Below are 20,023 nucleotides of genomic sequence, written 5' to 3'. Positions count from 1 at the left end.
ACTTAGCCATTAATTATATACATTGTTTTGATATTTTTAACGATGTTATGCACCAAAGGCTTCGAAACCAATTTTAAAATTCTGAATTTGAACTTTGAGTTTATGATGACATACATTTGATAAAAAAATAAGATTGAAATTAATATTATTAACTTTATAAATCTAGGATTCAAGTAGATGTGTTTACCGGATATAAACATTGTTAATTAATTAAGAAAAATCGTTAAAATCGAATTTATAAATACTCTAAAATGACTCTAAATTCATTCCTAATCACCACAAAGTCATTATGCATATTAAATAAGCATGTTCACCTTATCATTCAAGTTTTGAACTCATAAAAACACCATAAACCACTAACATAAAATTATAATAACGGTGATCATACACATTTGATCGATTGATCAAATTATTTATCTTTATTTCTTTAGGCCGTGACTTCTAAACTTAATAAAAATATTTTTATTATTTTTCATAAAATCTCTCATTCTCCTCCCCTCTAAATAAAATTAAAATTAGATCTAAAATTTATTAAACGAGCTATTATCATAATTGTCCACCGTAAATACACTAAAATTCAGATCATTATAGAATGAGATTTGATTTAACTTAAAAGTAGGACCGCTTTGTTTCAAACTAAAACTAGTTAAATATTAGCTTACAAATTAAGCAGCTTGCATACTTGGTAGTTGGCATGGCTCATGTTTAAATCTTATAATTTAACTATTTATTTTATTTAATTAATATAGTTTTTAAATTTAATTTTTTAATATTCAACTAGAAATTTATTAATTAGAATAAATCTAAAGTTAATATAATTTAATTATAATAAAATTTCCTGTAATAAATAATTTTACACAATATATTTTAATGAAAGATGGACATATAATTATACGTTCAAAGTAAAATTATAAAATTATAAAAAAATAAATTTATAAAATTTTAAAGAATAAGAATAATTTATTAATATAAAATATAAAAAGATTTTAAAAAATTTAAGAAAGACAAATGTCTTTACCAATCCTCTTCCCATCTTATCCCTAATTTTAACCTTCTTAAATGATGACAACTTTAATGATTACAAAGTTATTTTGGAGGGAAATAAATTTTGTGTGTGGGGGGGGGGGGAATACTTCACCTTTTAATTTTATAATAGAATAAAATAAACGTCGTAAGCGCTGACGCGATAAATGAGTTCTCTTTTTTCCAACATTTGGATTAAAAAAATAGTTTTTATTTAAATATAACAGGAGATAATGACTTATTTAGCAGCGACGTTGTTGTTTTCTCCTTCCAAAGTTGATAGTGAATCCAATTCTCTTATTTTCTCCTCTCAGTTGCCATTGAAAAAGTGAGCGAGAAAAAGAAATAGCAAAAGGGGTATGTGCTTCGGAATCTTTCCGTAAAACTTGTAAGATATTTTTTGTTGGAAACCAATTTTTTTTTTGTTCGCTTTAGAAAATACTACCTGACAATATTGACTTATTAATGCTTTTCTTAGACTCTCTATCTATTTCTATGTCAATCTTGCTTTTCGATCCAACAATCTTGCGTTCTTTTTTTCGCCCTGGAACCTTGAATCAAAGGTATAATTCTCACACGCTTCATTTTTTTTAAATAAATAAATAAATTGGTTTGGGTTCGTTTTATTTCTTTCATTTCTTGTTGATTTTTGTGTGTGTTTTGGTCGCCCTTTTCACTGCTTTGAGTTTTATGTCGAAATACCTTTTTAAGTCTTTTCCTGCTACAGAAAGGAACTAGATTTATTTCAACTTGTTGCTGGGCGCTTGTTTTTTGTTTGGACGCTGATAAAAAAAAACACTGCAAAAGGCGGATGGCTTATGTTTGATTGTCAACGCCATTGAAGTTTAGCAATGAGCAAATAAAAAGGATGAACAATGTTCTTCGCGCTTTGTGTTTTGGTTTTGCTTATTGATTTGGCGCTAAATTTGCTTTAATTCGTTTGCAGGCAAGCGATGAGTAATATATAAGTGGGTGGATGTTTTTGTGCTTTCAAGTGAAGAGAATTGTGTAAAGCAGCAACAAGAAAGTAATGGCTTTTGAGCCATTGGTTTGGTTCTGTAGACCTGTGGCTGATGGGGTATGGAAAAGGGCTGTGTCTAATGCCTTTGGTGCATACACACCCTGTGCAACTGATTCTCTGGTTATCACCCTATCTCATATGGCGTTATTGGGTCTTTGTGTTTATCGAATATGGCTCATCAGGAGAGATCTCAAAGCTCAGCGCTTCTGTCTGAGATCCAAATATTATAATTATATGCTTGGTCTGCTGGCTCTTTATGCTACTGCTGAGCCTCTGTTCAGGTTGATCATCGGGATTTCATTTCTAAATTTGGACGGACAGCCTGGTCTTGCTCCATTTGAGGTAGGATTTCACCCTATATTGCCTGATAATCTCCTTATTTGTTTTTGTAGGCTTTTCTGCTAATTTGGATTTGTTAATATTTTGTTGTACTTTACCCTTTGGATGACTAGTTTGAATTTAATCTGAATTAGCTTCTAGTTTTATCCAAAATTTGGTTATATATTTGTGTAAATGCTTTTGTTCCTATTTGAGGATGGAGTGAAATGACAGCCATTGAGTTGCATTTCATTAGCCTGCAATATTTTGTCCATTAAGGGAGGAAATTCCAGAAAGTAGGGTTGCAAATATGATGCGAGATATTCTTTACAGCCTTACTGGAACCAGCATTAAACACATTGATGGCAGTTTCTTGTACTTTATATTTTATTGTATAGTTTCTTCCAAGCTGGCTGCTCTATCTCACTATCAGTTTTTCCTGGTTGGAGATATTTTCAGTAGTTGAATACTTGTGGTGGATTATGATGTTTCCTATGCTTGAGTGCTGCTTTGTGGCAACTGGAATTGCTATGTTATATGTTATGTATATACATGCTGGAAGATGCATGTGCCATGGTCAACATTTTTCATTGACTATTTACATGAATCTTTCCAGATCCTAGTGCCATTCTTTATTTTTCTTAAGTTAGGTTGCAATTTTATGAGCCTGCAATCACAATTAGTTTAAGAAGGATCTGTCAATCTCTCTGTTATGGTATTTAATTTAGTCCTTTTGGCTAATGTTAATCATATCTGAAGCCTTTTGTTTTAATTCTTTGTGCAGATTGCTTCTTTGATTGTGGAAGCTCTCACATGGTGTTCTATTTTTGTCATGATTGTTGTGGAAACTAAAGTCTATATTTGTGAATTTCGATGGTTTGTCAGATTTGGCCTCCTTTATACTTTGATAGGGGATGCAGTGATGCTCAATCTCATTCTTTCTGTAAGGGAGTTCTACAACAGGTATGTTTCTCTTGGTTGGTAAAGTTGCCTTCGTTTTGAAAATGGAACTATTCGTTATCTTTAACCTCCTTACTATGTTAAAATTTGCATATTTGATGAACAAACACAGTTTGTGACGGTTCATATTTCTGTTATACTTGTGCAGCTCCATGCTGTATCTATACTCAAGTGAGGTCCTATGTCAGGTGTGTTATCTTGCCTTTTTCTTTTTCTATCTCAAAAGGCTATTGTTAGGCCAATGATGAGTTTGCCTCAAAAGACTGAGTACATTCATGACATGGCCAGTGTTGTAATTAATACATTGCATAAAGTTTACACTTACCTTTCCCTTTCTGATTGCACACTAAAAGATAGGTTTCTTTTCTTGTATAGGTTTTATTTGGGATACTCTTACTGGTGTATGTTCCTGATTTGGATCCATACCCTGGTTATACCCCAATGCGGGCCGAACTTGTGGATGATGCTGGATATGAAGAACTTCCCGGAGGAGAGGAAATATGTCCTGAGAGGCATGTTAATATATTTTCCAGTATGTATATCTTTCTGTACTTATCTTTGATACCCAGTAGAGTCATGAATTAACAATATATGTTGACTAAGATGTAGATCCTTATTCTAAAGAGAACGACAATATTCTAACTCCTTATATTTTTTATGCCTAGTATGTTGCCGTGGTTGGTCCAGATATAACATTTCAGCTGGTATTGCACAGTCATCATGAGTAATTTTAGCTTTTGATTTGCAATAATTTTACATATTTTATTGCAATGGAATATTATATTCTCATTGCTTTCTAACTATGAATTTACCCCAATGGAATAATGGATATAAGGATTAAAATTTAACCATGTGTTTCCTTTCTGTTTCTTCTTAGCCCTAATCTTGTCATGATGCAAATGTTAACCATAGATATCTCTTGTGGGTCAGAATAAATATGTACTTGGGATTCACTTTTGATTCTCTTGTATTCATTTCCCTTTTGCTAGAAATATTTTTTTCGTGGATGAGCCCCCTTATGGAGCAAGGCTATAAAAGGCCTATCACAGAGAAGGAAGTCTGGAAGTTAGATACTTGGGATCGAACTGAAACACTAAACAACAAGTATGTGCGGGTATTTTAATTATATTTTGGTTCTTGAAATTTTCTGCATTGCGATGATGTATGATATCCGTGTCTGACTTTGTAGGTTTCAGAAATGCTGGGCTGAGGAATCAAGAAGGCCTAAACCATGGCTCTTAAGAGCATTGAATAGCAGCCTTGGAGGAAGGTAGTGAAATATAGCCTTAGTTATGCCTCTTTTCATATTTGGCTGTATGACTAAAGATAGTTTGCGCCTTTCTTTTTCATATTATTGCATTAGTTATTTGAAGGGATAAACAAAATAAGTAACCAGATAAATGACAATGAAAATGATGGTCCCATTGTTTCTAGTGGAGGTTGACTTGTATTGTATAAGGAGACACTCAAATCTAAAAGGTAGTGACAATCTTGAGCTCTAGCCCTTTAGCATGTATTTGGATGAGAATGGTATTCTTCTAGTGAAATAGTTAATGCTAGATATAGCTCATGAAAAGTTAATCACTATCTTCATCTTTATCTAATTCATCCCCTTCTTGGTCTTTAGGTTTTGGTGGGGAGGCTTCTGGAAGGTAATAACCTATGTTCCTGAAAAATTCTGATGCCTTTTATTTATGGAAATTTTACTATCAAGTTATAATTTTTTTTTAATTTTTTCTGAGAATTTTAAATTACATCTGGAAAGAGTTGGCTTTGGTCCTTCAAGCTTCTGCATGTACATTTACATCAAAGAGGCTTGTCTATTTTGAAAGCCATATCATTTTGTTTCATAGCATCCTTAAAATGTAATCTAAAATGTTTTATCTTAGAATAATGGAAAAGAATCTGATCAGATTTCCTCATTTCACATTTTCCACCTTTCTACCATGAGGCTGGGCCCAATAGTCATGTACTCCACTGTAATTTGATGTAGTGACCTGCAGGCTGTGTTAACCGAAGTCCTACCTATCAGGAGGATTCTCGCTCAAAGAGTTTGCATAGGAAAATAATGTCTGTTAATTATAGAACTTTTGGCGGCTTTGGAAAGTTTTTTTTTCTCCAGTAGTTTAGAGTTTAGACTGGTCACCTTTTTTTAAACGTCTTCATTTTCTTATCTATGAAAGGTTTCTCAATTGATAAATTGCTATTTTCTGGTGCAATTGATCTACCTCGAATATTTGTCCCTTAAACTTGCTGACTGTTCTTTAAATATGCAGATTTTTAACGATCTTTCACAATTTGTGGGGCCGCTCATATTGAACCGCCTGTTAGAGGTTTGCTCCTTGTTTCTATTCTAAAATATTTGTTTGCGATTGAGTTCTTTTTTAGTGTATGGAATTGCTCAAGTTCTCATTCATTTAATAGTGAAAACTCTCCTTAGCCTCTATTGCCAAATGTTTAAAAGAAAAATCGGTGTAATATCTTATGTCTTTTACTGGGTTTCTGAATTGATCTAATGTTGGGCAGTACTGTTATATTTATATTATGTTCTCAATGGTAGTATTCTTTCTAAGTACATTAAAATTTTTACTAACTTATGATGGAGACCATGTTCAGGCACAAAGGCAAAATGAAACCTTTCACTAAAATATCTTTGGTTTTGTTGTTATTGGTGAAGTAACATGTGAAGTACATATCTGCAGTTGACTCATGCATGTCAAGTTTAGTTATAAGAACTTTGCACAATGGTCCTGTATCTTTGTAGTTATCTACTTTCGTTATTGTGTTTTTACTTTATCAGGTCCTGTATCTTTGTAGTTATCTACTTTCGTTATTGTGTTTTTACTTTATCACCAAGTTTTGTCACTTATTTCTTAAATTAACTTCCTGCAGTCCATGCAACGAGGTGATCCAGCTTGGATCGGTTACATCTATGCTTTCTCAATTTTTGTTGGAGTGGTATAAATTTAATCCTTTGAATGGAGGTTTTAGTTTCTTTCTTAATGAAAATGTGCATATAATTTGATTGTTGAAAACTTGATCCAGGCCCTTGGGGTGTTATGTGAAGCTCAATATTTTCAGAATGTCATGCGTGTTGGATTTCGGCTGAGATCTACTTTGGTAAACTTGTTTTTTTTTAATCTGGAAACAATTTATTTCATTCAGTTTTGCTGTTTTTCTGGAGTATTGACAAGCTTATTTTTTTTCTGTTCTTTTATTTTCTTCATCTGTTGAAGGCTGGCTGAGAGCGTGAGAGTGCCTTTTATCTCATTAACAATGACGTTACATACTCAAAACTTTTAATTTTTCATTATCTAGTTTATTTTGGCTTGGTGTTAGCTTCCTACATTTGAAGTTTGTCTTTTCTGGAAGAACTGTTTCTCTGGAAGAATAATGGTTTCACATTCTCAGTACTTGTCTGAATGCATGTTAAGTTATTGATTAGTTGACATCACTAGTTATAGATCATTTGGCTTAAATTATTTGTTACAAGTGTAAATATTTCTGAGGCTTGAACTGCATATTACTTGGTGTAATTGTAAGCTCCGAGCACTTCTACCTCTAGCTTTTTATTTAACTATCATTTTTTTGTAACAACTAGACGACTCATATTTATTAGAGGCTTGTATGGATTTTTTTATTCTATTTGCATAATTGTTTCTTTGCTTCACCATTTCCTGATTATACTCTTTTTTCTTCTTCTGAAGATTGCTGCCGTGTTCCGTAAATCTCTTAGGCTTACTCATGAGGGGCGTAAAAAGTTTGCTTCTGGGAAAATAACCAACTTGATGACAACAGATGCTGAAGCACTTCAGGCATGACCATTTAATACTTTATCTTAATTTGTGTGTAACATTTTTTATGGCTAGTATTGCTGAAACTAATTTGGGTTTCTATGGTGTTGAATGGGACTCTATACAGTCCACTGTTTCTATTTTGGTGTAAGAAATGTCGTATCTTCTTTTATTTATTTATTATTTTTATGGGGTGGGGGCAAGGGGTTTTGCCTCTGCTCTTAACCTGAATAATGTCCTTGAAGATGGTAGTAAATGTTCAAGTGTTTAATCTTCTAAGCATGTTGTATAACTAGTTTTCCCTGTTTTAAGTTTATATCATGACTTTGGATCGTGAAGTTCACAATGAATTTCCTTTAAAGCATGTTGTTATTTTTGGAGGAGAAACAACCAAACTCTGCTTCTTAAAACAAACCAGTGCATTTTACAAAATTTCAGCTCTTTCTAACGAAATATTTATCTTATTCTTTTTGCAGCAAATATGTCAATCACTCCACACTTTGTGGTCAGCTCCATTTCGTATTATTTTTGCAATGGTCTTTCTTTATCAGCAATTAGGTGTTGCTTCACTTCTTGGAGCATTAATGCTAGTCCTTCTGTTTCCCGTGCAAGTATGTGATTTTGCTCTGTTTTTTCCCATATTCTTTCTTTAAGATGAATAGCGGATACTACACTTCTAATTCCTTGAATAAAGAGAATTATGTGGTGTTAAACTTATAGAGCACACATTTCATTTTATTGTCTTTGTTTTCTTTATTGTCTTACATTATTTGACATTTTGCAAACAGACAGTAGTTATAAGCAGAATGCAAAAGTTGTCAAAGGAAGGTTTGCAACGTACAGATAAGAGAATAGGCCTCATGAATGAAATATTGGCTGCAATGGACACTGTAAAGTATGATTTGTTTCTAGAAAACTGTTTATTTTTCATTGTCTTTCTAGAGCTTTTGAGTACTTTTTGTTACGATTTTGAATTTATGCTGTAATGTCTCAGATGTTATGCTTGGGAGAACAGTTTCCAGTCTAAAGTCCAAAGTGTCCGGGATGATGAGTTGTCATGGTTCCGCAAAGCATCCCTGCTTGGAGCGGTAGTCCCCTGATCTATGCTTTTTTGTTCTCTTTATTTCTGTTTATGCATGTCTTAATTTTGTCATGACAAAAAAAAATACCAGCTCAATTTTTTTTTGTAAAATTTGAAAGAAAAATATGTTAAATTGCTAATTCAGCTACCATAGTCTGTATCTCTGTTGCATGCAACACCAAGCACCCATCTTAAAAGTAACATCACCTGTAGAATTTTAGTGAATGAAAATTTCATTTGCTTTTTTATTCAGCAAAACACAACCTTTAAATAGGTTGCGTGTTACATAAACTAGAATCTTTTTAAACTAATAGGTTTTTTATTTCCTAAGACTCATATCTATAAGGACTCTTTATCTCCAAGGAAAGAGAGTCCTAATTATAATAAATCTGATCCTAAAATCTAGAATCCTTAAACTACTAGGTTCTTTGAAATGAAATGGATGTTAATCTCCACATGCTTGGTTTTTCATGATGTCTTGGATATTTAGCAATACTTATGGTAGATAGGCTGGCACTATCATTTTCTAATCCTAAGAAAAAAATTATTCCAGAACCTTTTGATTATTCAAGAGAGTTACAGGATACAAACTAGATTGTTTTTGCTTCTACTTTTGTGAGTAAGTTCTGCATCCAGAATGCTTTTCATGGGTAATCAATTTGATTGATTTTGATTTTTGATCTAGTTGTAGACATTGATATGGATATAGCCATATAGGTGTTTCTGGTAGGTTCATTTCAACAGATATTTTTATTCTTTTTATTCTATCTCTTGTTTGCAGTGTAATGGCTTTATACTGAATAGCATTCCAGTTGTGGTGACTGTGATTTCATTTGGCATGTTTACTTTGCTTGGAGGTGATTTGACACCTGCTAGGGCATTCACATCTCTCTCTCTCTTTGCTGTGCTTCGGTTCCCCTTATTCATGCTTCCCAATATTATTACTCAGGTGATCTTCTTTTCCTCTTTCAGGTATTTGGGCTAGACCATTTTATAAGGTGGCATTTTAACTGGCATTTTGGGTAGTAGATTCTAGATAGGTCATATGATTGTGTTTCTCTGCCCTTTGAAGGGCTTATTTTCTGTTTGGATCTGTTACTTTACATGAGTGGTATATTCCTATGGTACATAGAAAGGTGGAATGTACTAAAACTTGTAGTGTGTTTTTTTGGATTCTAATGCTGTGGTTTGACAGGTAGTAAATGCAAATGTATCACTAAAACGTCTGGAGGAGCTTTTCTTGACCGAAGAGAGAGTTCTTTTGCCAAATCCTCCTCTTGATCCTGAACTACCAGCAATCCAAATAAAAGATGGGTTTTTTTCATGGGATTCAAAGGTCTAATCTTTAAAATTGACACTTTTAACTTTTTCATTTTTAGTCTGTAATTTACATGAATGTATATTGCACATATGTTTAAGTTGACCTATATAATTGTTTCTTATTCTGTAATTTTAATAAGGATAATCACATCAAGCAACATAAATTCATGACTCTTAATATGATTGTTAAAAATATCTTTTTACCTGTTGATTTCTTCTTCTTAGATGAAATGAACCCTTGATTCTGTGTGAACTATCCTGAAGAGGCAAAAGCTTTATACTTTTATGTCATTCTGGGACCAAAAAATGCTCTCTTTCTTTTGTCTTTTACAATATAAAATTCCTGGTTATTGTTTCAGGCAGAGAGGCCCACATTGTCTAATATTAATTTAGATATCCCAGTTGGTAGCCTGGTTGCAGTAGTTGGTAGTACTGGTGAAGGGAAGACTTCGCTTGTATCCGCAATGCTGGGGGAGCTTGCTCCAACGTCTGATGCTAGTGTTGTTATCAGAGGAACAGTCGCTTATGTTCCTCAAGTTTCATGGATTTTCAATGCAACTGTAAGTTTTGTCTTGCTTATCTTGTTTTTATGTTTGCTTGTGCTTTTTGATATGTAGTCTGATTTGTTTAGTTACTGGCAATCAGTTTTGACACTAGTTATTTTTTTTTCTTTTCGAGATAAGGAATATTAGTATATTTATCTCCTTGAAGATGATTAAGATGGCTTGTCTTGTGATCTTCAATTTACTAGCTTAATAAGCTGAAAAGTCTATACCCTTCAAACAAGTTTAATTGTTTTCATATTAGTTATTGATCTTAGGAGTTTATACTTGCAGGTACGCGGTAACATATTGTTTGGATCTTCTTTTGATTCAGCAAGATATGAGAAGGCAATAGATGTTACTTCATTGCAGCATGACCTTGAGTTATTGCCTGTAAGCATTTCACAAAGTTGTAACATGATGTTGTGAATAGGCTGAAATCTCTCATCTATGCAACACTTTTTGATCTCATGGTTTGTCTATATTTATGTTAGGGTGGTGATCTAACTGAGATTGGTGAAAGAGGTGTTAATATTAGTGGGGGGCAGAAGCAAAGGGTTTCCATGGCTAGGGCTGTATATTCTAATTCCGATGTGTACATTTTTGATGACCCCTTGAGTGCTCTGGATGCACACGTGGCTCGGCAGGTAAATGTTTCGGTATAGCAGTTAGTTGTTTTTTATTAACTCCTTAGTTTTCCCTTCCGTTTTTGCTGAGCAGAATTATGTTTTATCAACGTGTAAAGAAAACTGGTCTTTATTGATCTTAAATGGGATATTTCCCCTGATAGAGCACAATACAGTGTTACAATGGCATTCTTGATGCGTGCCTAGGCGCAAGGCGATAATTTGTTTCTTTTGTCTGCTTGCTTGTGGGTTACATCTGAGCCACACAAAACAGTCCTTAACATCAGAAAGTGTACCAAGAGTCCGAAAGAGAAATAATAAAAGGGAAAAAAGGAAAAGGAGGAGTTATTTTCTTCAGATCTTCAACTCTAGAGTTGAAGCTAAGCCTTTCCATTGATCAAACATACCCACCACATGAAATTAGAACATGGAGGAAGCAAACATACCCAAATTAGGACAGAACATACCCAACATATGAAAGTAGAACAGAACCAAGATGGTGACCAAGGATTGGAAAATTAATACAAGGTTTTTTGGTTTTTAGAGGCTGATAGTTTGTTTTTTTTCTTAATGTGATTTTATAGAAGATGAAACACTATCTTGGGGGGCTTACATCACCATTAAAAACTAAAATAAGGAAGATAAGGCTTTTAATATAAAGCTTACAAAACCTCTTATCTTAGGTACAATTATTTTTCTTTTTACATTATATTTCCCTAACATAAGGAATTTTGTTTATATGGATCTATTATTATATTTTTAATTAAATAATTAATTATTTATTGTGCAAGTTTATTAAATATTTTTTTTTAAATTAATTTAATATGGAGATGATATGGAGGAAACAAATTTAGCATGGGAAAATGATTACATATGATGTCATATATCCTTTTGAGATTATTATATAGCTAGCTTTGTCTATTTACAATGTATATGCTTCCTAATAAAATGCGATGTTATATGTTTTTTGATTGGAAAGTTAAAGGTAATTAATGTAATGGAGAACTTTTGTTGAACTATTATATGATTTAATGGTCTATTTTATTAAGTTGTATATGCAGATTAGTAAAATAAATTTTTAATTTCAAAAAGTGCACATCACTTCAATAAGGTGCACGCCTGCGCCTTGCGCATAGGCTCTAAGACCCCTATCGCTTTAGTGCACCTTGCACCATTTTTTTACATTGGCATAATAGTCAAAGAATCCATGTGGTTTTGTTCCTTGTTATTGCATGTTTTAACTTTTTTAGCCTTGGCCCCTGCTTTTAGTTTTTTACATTTTGAAACTTTTAAAAATCAAGAACTAAACCTTATCCCAATACCGATGACATGTACTTAACATATTTTCGCACCTAATAGGACACGTAATGCTATTCTTATTAAACTAGGCAAAGTCACGCCTGGCGCATACATGCTCATTTAAAATCTGATCTATGTATATGATCTTCAAAACTTAATTTTGAAGAGTTAGCGTTCCTTAATTTTATCTATATTTTTTAATTTTAATTTATTTCATATCCTACCTGTTATTCCTTTAAAATTTATCCCTCTTGTTTTATCTTCAGAAGTTTGATAATGTTAGTATGCTTTCTGTTTTGATGTGGTAATGATCTGATTTCTGCTACCGATAATTTTCAGGTTTTTGATAAATGCGTAAAGGGAGAATTGAGAGGCAAAACAAGAGTTCTCGTAACGAACCAGCTTCACTTCCTTTCACAGGTTGATAGAATTATTCTGGTTCATGAAGGAATGGTGAAAGAGGAAGGAACTTTTGAGTACCTCAGTAATAATGGTTTGCTGTTCCAAAAGCTAATGGAGAATGCAGGAAAAATGGAAGAGTATGCAGAGGAAAATGAAAACAGTGATGTAGTTGACCAGGACGACTCTAAACCTGTTGTTAATGGAGTAGCAAATGACATGCCCAAAAGTGCAAGCCAAGCAAATAAAAAAGAAGGCAAATCTGTTCTCATTAAGCAGGAAGAACGGGAAACAGGAGTTGTTAGCTGGAATGTTTTAGTGAGGTAGGATATTAAATATTTTAATTTTTACTTCTTTTCCCCACATTGCATTATTACATTTATATACAGCTATTACCATATCTTTAGATTCGCCAAATTCTGTGATAACTAGCTACTCAAGTCTACTTAAATTGATAGATAGATGTTTGAACCAAAAAAGAGGACCGGTAGTTGTAAGCTAACTAGAAAAACTTAGTTTTCTTCGAACAGCATCTTTGCCATTATTCAATATGTAGAATTCTTGTAACCTTCTCAATCGCTAATTTTGACACCATTTTTATGCTTAGGAGGAAGGTGACATATTCTCATATCTTAATGCAACTAACTTAAAAGTTTCATCCGGTCTTTCTCACTGCAGCACACTTAAAAAATTTCCTGTCTTTTACTGATAGATTTGCTAATGAGGATTCACTGAGTAGATTATGGTTTGCTTATGTTAACTAAATGTGGTTTAGTAAGTGGCAAACAATCCATTGTGTGTGATTAGGAAGGGAGGAAAGGAATTAGGAATCTCTGCTGCGATGTATTCTTTTTTTGATAGAAAGGGCCTCATTAAAATCCTCCTTCAATCCCTCCATGTTATGAGAGTAACATGAAGGAACAACGAAGGAGGAAAGGAGAGCCAAGAAAACTTTTATTCACAAGAACCAGATTACAAGATTGAACAAACTCCTACACTTCCAACAGAAGAACATAAAACTTAACACAAAACATCCAACAAAACAGGGAGGAACAATTCCTGTTAAACAACACCACAATAACCAAAATCACCCTATCCCATCTTTAGCAAGTTTATCAGCTTCCCAGTTTGCCGCCCTTGAAATATGCCTAAAAATAATATCCTTTCCAATCAAAAGCGAAACTATATCCTTCACCAAGGATAGATGCAAAGGAGGGGTTAAACCCGGATTCTGAATCCACTTCAGAATTTCTAATTTTGTGGGATGATTTTATGACTAACTCTTTGATTTGGAGATTCATTCCTAGGGCAGTGATGTGGTCAGTATGGAAGTGTAGAAATGAGATTATCTTTCAGAAAAGAAAGCTGGATTTGGTCAGATTATCTTTCATTGTTAGATTTAGAGTGGCTTCCTGGTTTAGTGCTCATTTCAAGGATGTGGGTATTCATCTAGATTCTCTAGTAGGTGATTTGAAAATTGCTGATTCGATTGGTAGATCAGGAAAGGTTTGCTCTCAACCTGCTTGCTGGGTTCCTCCACCGGAGGGGTTTCTAAAGTTAAATGCTGCGATGTATTCTTAATTATTTTTTTCCACTTTTGTTTAAAAAGGAAAAAGAATCTCAATGATTTATCACTATTTTTGTCCAGGTACAAGAATGCATTGGGAGGTTTTTGGGTGGTAATGGTGCTCTTTATGTGTTACATCTTAACAGAAGTCTTACGAGTTTCAAGCAGCACATGGCTGAGTTCTTGGACAGATCAAAGTACAACAAAAACACATGGACCGGGTTATTACAATTTGGTCTATTCAATTCTATCGCTTGGTCAGGTATGGGTTTATTTGATTCATATCGACTTTACGTTTCGATGCATAAGTTCTTCTTACACATCTCTGACATTTTATTTATTTAGTTTTACTCTCAGGAAGAGTTACCATTCCAATAAATAATAGTGTTCTGCTTTCTTAAAAATTAGTAATGCCTTGCAGGGACTAGTTTTACTTGTCATATTTTATCTTCATTTTCTTCCTCATCTGGTTTCAGGTCTCGGTGACATTGGTTAATTCGTATTGGTTAATCATATCGAGTCTTTATGCAGCCAGAAGGTTGCATGATGCCATGCTTAATTCCATTCTTAGAGCTCCAATGACCTTCTTCCACACCAACCCACTTGGTCGAATTATTAACAGATTTGCAAAGGATTTAGGTGACATTGATCGAAATGTTGCTCCATTCGTCAATATGTTTTTGGGTCAAGTCTCGCAGCTCCTTTCTACTTTTGTCTTGATAGGCATTGTGAGCACTATGTCTTTGTGGTCCATAATGCCACTCTTGGTTCTGTTTTATGCAGCTTATTTATACTACCAGGTAAACGAACTTTGACCTCATCTTCTATTTTTCTGATTTATTGTGTTCTTTTTTCTAACCCTGAAATCTATAAATTCTCGTCATCTAGAAAGTGCCTAACTTTTTCCAGTTCTTATTTTTAGAAGTCAGTAAATTTAGCATATGGAGGTCTCTGCAGCTGGATATTCCTGTTTGTATGTTTCTCACATGATCGTTTTTTTTTAAATTCCACAGAGTACAGCGCGTGAAGTGAAGCGCTTAGATTCTATAACTAGATCACCTGTATATGCACAATTTGGAGAAGCATTGAACGGTCTGTCAACTATTCGTGCATATAAAGCTTATGATCGCATGGCTGACATAAATGGAAAATCCATGGACAATAATATCAGATTCACTCTTGTTAACATGAGTTCAAATCGTTGGCTTGCAATCCGTTTGGAAACTTTGGGAGGACTCATGATTTGGTTTACGGCAACCTTTGCTGTCATGCAAAATGGAAGGGCAGTGAACCAGCAGGAATATGCATCTACTATGGGTCTACTTTTGAGTTATGCACTAAACATTACAAGTTTATTGACCGCAGTACTCAGGCTTGCCAGTTTGGCTGAAAATAGTTTAAATTCAGTCGAGCGTGTTGGTACATATATAGAGTTGCCTTCAGAAGCCCCACTTATTATTGAGAGTAACCGCCCCCCTCCTGCATGGCCTTCATCTGGTTCTATAAAGTTTGAGGATGTTGTTCTTCGTTACAGACCTGATCTTCCTCCTGTCCTGCATGGGTTGTCTTTTACAATTTCTCCTAGTGATAAGGTAGGCATTGTTGGAAGGACAGGGGCTGGAAAATCGAGCATGCTAAATGCATTGTTTAGAATTGTAGAGCTGGAAAGAGGGAGGATCTTGATTGATGGTTGTGATATTGCTAAGTTCGGACTGATGGACCTACGTAAAGTACTTGGCATTATACCACAATCACCAGTTCTTTTCTCAGGTACACCACATCAGCAATCTAGATTATAATTTACATATTAGCTTAGGTGAATTTTTTTCCGGGCATCTACCATGATTTGACGTAAGATCTTTTTATCTATTGTAGTAGCTTTATTATAAGTTTTCTTTCCCCTAATATCTACTAACTTATATTGTCGAGATAATCGTGACATATACCACATCTGTACGCTTACATTTCTTCTTCTTACTTGATGGTTCTTTGGTTTTCTGCTTCTTATTTCATATTTCGTATTGTTTTTCCGATTAAAGTATACAATATTTATGATCTTTTTGTTTTTATTTGGGATAGGAACTGTGAGATTTAATCTTGATCCGTTCAATGAACACAATGATGCTGACCTATGGGAGGCTTTAGAGAGAGCACACCTGAAAGATGTCATTCGGAGGAATTCCCTTGGTCTATATGCTGAGGTATTTATGATTCCCCCTGTAACACCCTCAACTCATATCCGACCCGGATACGAGTCCAGGATGTCACATTGGCTAAACAAAACAATACTAAAAAAAACCCGATAAAACATTTGAACTTATTTTATTAAAATACCATAATATACATATATTAATACAAGTTTATCAAAACACTCAGATCATACACAACTTAACCCTTTAGTTACATGCCAACATCCATTTCCATAACAAAATGACCTACTGATTAAGTTGCTTCTGATCTGATAGTTGCAGGAATAATGTTGTCCAGCTGCTTAACCTCGATCGTCTACTTTATCGGATCCTACGTGTGAAACACTTACACGTTAAGTCATCGACTTAGTGAGACAATATAATAATATCAATAAATATAAAGGAATTGTTAAAATGAGATGGGTTGCAATGATAAGATGTATGTAAACAACACAATAACTAGAATCATGTTTCTTACACATATACTTATTAAATTCACATTTATAAGTTCATCTTATTAAATTCATTAGCCCATGGTACCATATTGAGAACCTAAGGTATGTGAGTATTGTGAGGTTGTGCACTATGTTGTCACCACAGCTCGTATAATTGCACCGAAGTGTCACGTAGAATTGCATCGGAGTGCCGCGTAGAATTGTACTATAGTGCCATATAATAATGTCCATAATGATCGTATATCATTCCTTAAGAATCATATACATATACTAGGGATCAAGTATGTGTCTCACAAGACTTTACACATGTTTCAAAGAATATATATATATCCCGAAGGACCGCGTAGACCCTTTACCCTTGGCATGCTAACTATACCTATAGTTCTCATCTACATAACATGGGCTTTCACAATTCACATAATTTGTATCACGTAGACATTATTTTCATACCTTTATCACATAGCTCATACACTTTTTTCTTGCATATTCATGTCACATAATACATATAGTATGAATTCATGTCATGTATCATAATATGAAATGCGATCATGTATTAAAATATTAAATCTAGACTTATCACAAATCTAGAACTAAATAGAATACATATTCATGTTATGCATATGCATTCACTTAGATTTCTTTGTCTTTCCCTCTATCAATCCTACTTGTCGATTGTTCCAGAACTCGTTTAAGCTCGATATCTACATAGTAATTCATTGATACTTATCAATATATTAATTAATACATTCTAAACTATCATTTTTTAGGCTAAAAGAAAAGTCATTTTCATCTTTTAATGGAGGTATGCATCGATGCACTACACTATGCATCGATGCATAAATCCTATTCGATGTTTGTATTTAATGGGGTGCATCAATGCACTCCTTATGCATCGATGCATCGATGACATTCGATGTTTTCTTTTAAATTTTAGCATGAAAATATCTTCTTAGTGTACTTAACACTTTATATTTCCCTTTCTTTTTATATCCTTAACTTGCATACTCTTACTTAAACTAATTATTATCAATTCCATACTTTTAAAACTTAAAAAATCCAATTCTCCATGTAGAGTTTAAGAATCTAACACAAATTCCAACATGTTCTAATTTGAATTCTAACACTTCATACCTCTTAGTTAGTTTTATGACAAGTCAAATCCCACATCTAATTCTTATTAGGAACTCTAATCCAAGATTTCACTTTTCTATTTCCTTTCTTTGATTTTTCATATTCTCCTCATCTTATGGTTTTAAGATAATCTAAGCTTTCCTTAAGCTTAGTTATCAACTAAGGATCAATAAGCAACCTTAAATTCATCAAGAATTTGGTCACAAGAAAACTCACCTTTAGCTTGGCTTCACGGCAGAGAAGGAGAAGGAAGAAGAAAGAAATATCCAGAACCTTGTTTCTCTCATTAGCTTTCCACGTGGTTTATTAAATATCCTTAAGAAACATTTAATTATTTCCTTGTCAAAAGACTCATTTGCCCCTTTAGTTCCCCATGCTTTGCTAATTGATCCTACACCAAATATTTCAATCAATTCCTTCAACTTTCAATTTATCAACTTTGATCACTAAATTTTAAAACTTCACAATTTAATCACTAACCCCGGTATGGGGATGTTACACCCCCCCTTCCCCAATGGAGTTTGTTTTGTCAATTTCGTAAACAATTTCATCCAATGCTTGGAAAAGAGAAATGATCAGTTGGTCATCTTTTGAAGCGTCCTAGGATGCTGAATTCAGTATAGTTCTTCAATGATAATTATTGCTGTTATCATGTGCTTTGTCCAGGTTTCAGAGGCTGGGGAAAACTTTAGTGTCGGGCAGAGGCAATTGCTAAGTCTTGCACGTGCATTATTGAGGAGATCAAAGATACTTGTTCTTGATGAAGCAACTGCAGCTGTCGATGTCAGAACCGATGCCCTTATTCAGAAAACTATTCGGGAAGAATTCAAATCATGTACCATGCTTATCATTGCTCACAGGCTCAATACAATCATAGACTGTGATCGTATTCTTCTGCTTGATTCTGGCAGGGTATGTACACAATTCTCGTGCTTGATTTACTCTTATTGCAAGCTTAGCTATGAAAAGTGTAATTTATTCATCATTAGTATACCCTAATGCTTCCGCTTTGCATTTGGTTGATGCATCGATGCTCTTATTTTGATACCAGGTGCTGGAATATGATTCACCGGAGGAACTATTGTCAAATGAAGGCAGTGCTTTCTCTAAGATGGTTCAAAGTACTGGGGCTGCTAATGCCCAATACTTGCGGAGTCTAGCACTCGGAGGGGAAGGAGAGGAAAGGTTGGGCAGAGAAGAGAACAAGCAGTTGGATACACAGAGAAAATGGCTGGCATCTTCTCGTTGGGCTGCTGCTGCCCAGTTTGCACTTGCTGTTAGCCTCACTTCATCGCAGAATGACCTTACTCGCTTGGAAATCGAAGATGAAGATAGTATCCTCAAGAAAACAAGGGATGCTGTCATAACTCTGCAGGGAGTTCTGGAAGGGAAGCATGATAAAACAATCGAAGAGTCGCTAGATCAGCATCAAATATCTAAAGATGGATGGTGGTCAACCCTTTACAAAATGGTAGAAGGTACAAAAACAAATATTCCATCTATTGCTTTACAATGACCATCGTAAGTTGTTTTGGTTTGTTCCTTGAACCATCTTACAAGTTTCTGCTTTTCTTCTTACAGGTCTTGCTATAATGAGCAGATTGGCAAGGAGCAGGCACCATCAATCAGATTACGGTTTCGACAATAGATCTATTGACTGGGATCACATTGATACGTAGAGTTCAATTTGGATTCATAACTGGATATTGCTTCTCAAAGTTGTCCAAAGTTTTCATAAAGGATTGTTAACCCTACTTGTAACTTTTGAGCTTGCGCACAAAGTTTCCAACCCCATAAAAAGAATTCAGTTTTTCTTTTCCCAGATGTTCAGAGTTCATATCATCTCTTTATTAATAGTGTAAACTGCATCCGTGATCACATAATTGTTGATGGATTCTTTTTTTAACTATTGATATTTCAGTTTTATCAATTAGACTATTTAACTATTAACGTATTGTTAATTAAGTTATCACGAATTGACATAATACTAAAATAATATAATTACATACCTAGTTCTCATTATTTATATATTTTGTTAATTTAATTTATGTGTTACCATTTGATTTGAGGGTATTTTCTTAATTCTAATTTATTCAGTCTAATAAGTTTTTCATTCAATTAGGTAGTCAAAATTGAAAGATTAATGATAAAAATAGTTAAGTAAAGTCTGATTGATAAAACTAAAAGATCAATAGTCAAAATATAATTTGTCCAAATTTAAGTGGTCATGTATGTAATTTACCCTTGCTAATAAACTCAATCAGTTTCCTTGAAAAATATACAAACTCCATTGTTTGC

At 33.9% G+C, this 20,023-nt stretch overlaps 1 protein-coding gene across 2 annotated transcripts; it reads left to right on the top strand.

The window, feature by feature from the left end:
* Nucleotides 1-1,297: 1,297 nt before the first annotated feature.
* LOC120119693 (ABC transporter C family member 2-like) lies at nt 1,298-19,499 on the top strand. Of its 2 annotated transcripts, XM_039139501.1 has the most exons (28): nt 1,298-1,380; nt 1,970-2,386; nt 3,147-3,325; nt 3,471-3,510; nt 3,698-3,854; nt 4,312-4,426; nt 4,512-4,592; nt 4,950-4,974; nt 5,599-5,655; nt 6,215-6,280; nt 6,368-6,442; nt 7,030-7,137; nt 7,593-7,727; nt 7,905-8,011; nt 8,111-8,204; nt 8,979-9,146; nt 9,393-9,533; nt 9,877-10,077; nt 10,354-10,452; nt 10,554-10,706; nt 12,324-12,706; nt 14,032-14,212; nt 14,427-14,750; nt 14,964-15,720; nt 16,030-16,151; nt 18,392-18,637; nt 18,777-19,203; nt 19,307-19,404. In XM_039139501.1, the coding sequence occupies exons 2-28, from the start codon at nt 2,054-2,056 to the stop codon at nt 19,402-19,404; spliced, it is 4,872 nt and encodes a 1,623-aa protein (XP_038995432.1). In that variant the 5' UTR covers nt 1,298-1,380; nt 1,970-2,053. The 2 variants fall into 2 exon arrangements, with proteins under 2 accessions (XP_038995432.1, XP_038995433.1); XM_039139502.1 differs by lacking the exon at nt 1,298-1,380 and having other exon boundaries at nt 2,054-2,386; nt 19,307-19,499.
* The last annotated feature ends 524 nt before the right edge of the window (nt 19,500-20,023 follow it).

This window comes from Hibiscus syriacus, unplaced genomic scaffold (assembly GCF_006381635.1).
Source record: "Hibiscus syriacus cultivar Baekdansim isolate YM2019G1 unplaced genomic scaffold, ASM638163v2 tig00110332_pilon, whole genome shotgun sequence".
Lineage (NCBI taxonomy): Eukaryota > Viridiplantae > Streptophyta > Magnoliopsida > Malvales > Malvaceae > Hibiscus > Hibiscus syriacus.
Note: the sequence above shows the minus strand (reverse complement) of the source record. Positions and strands in the feature narration are given on the sequence as shown.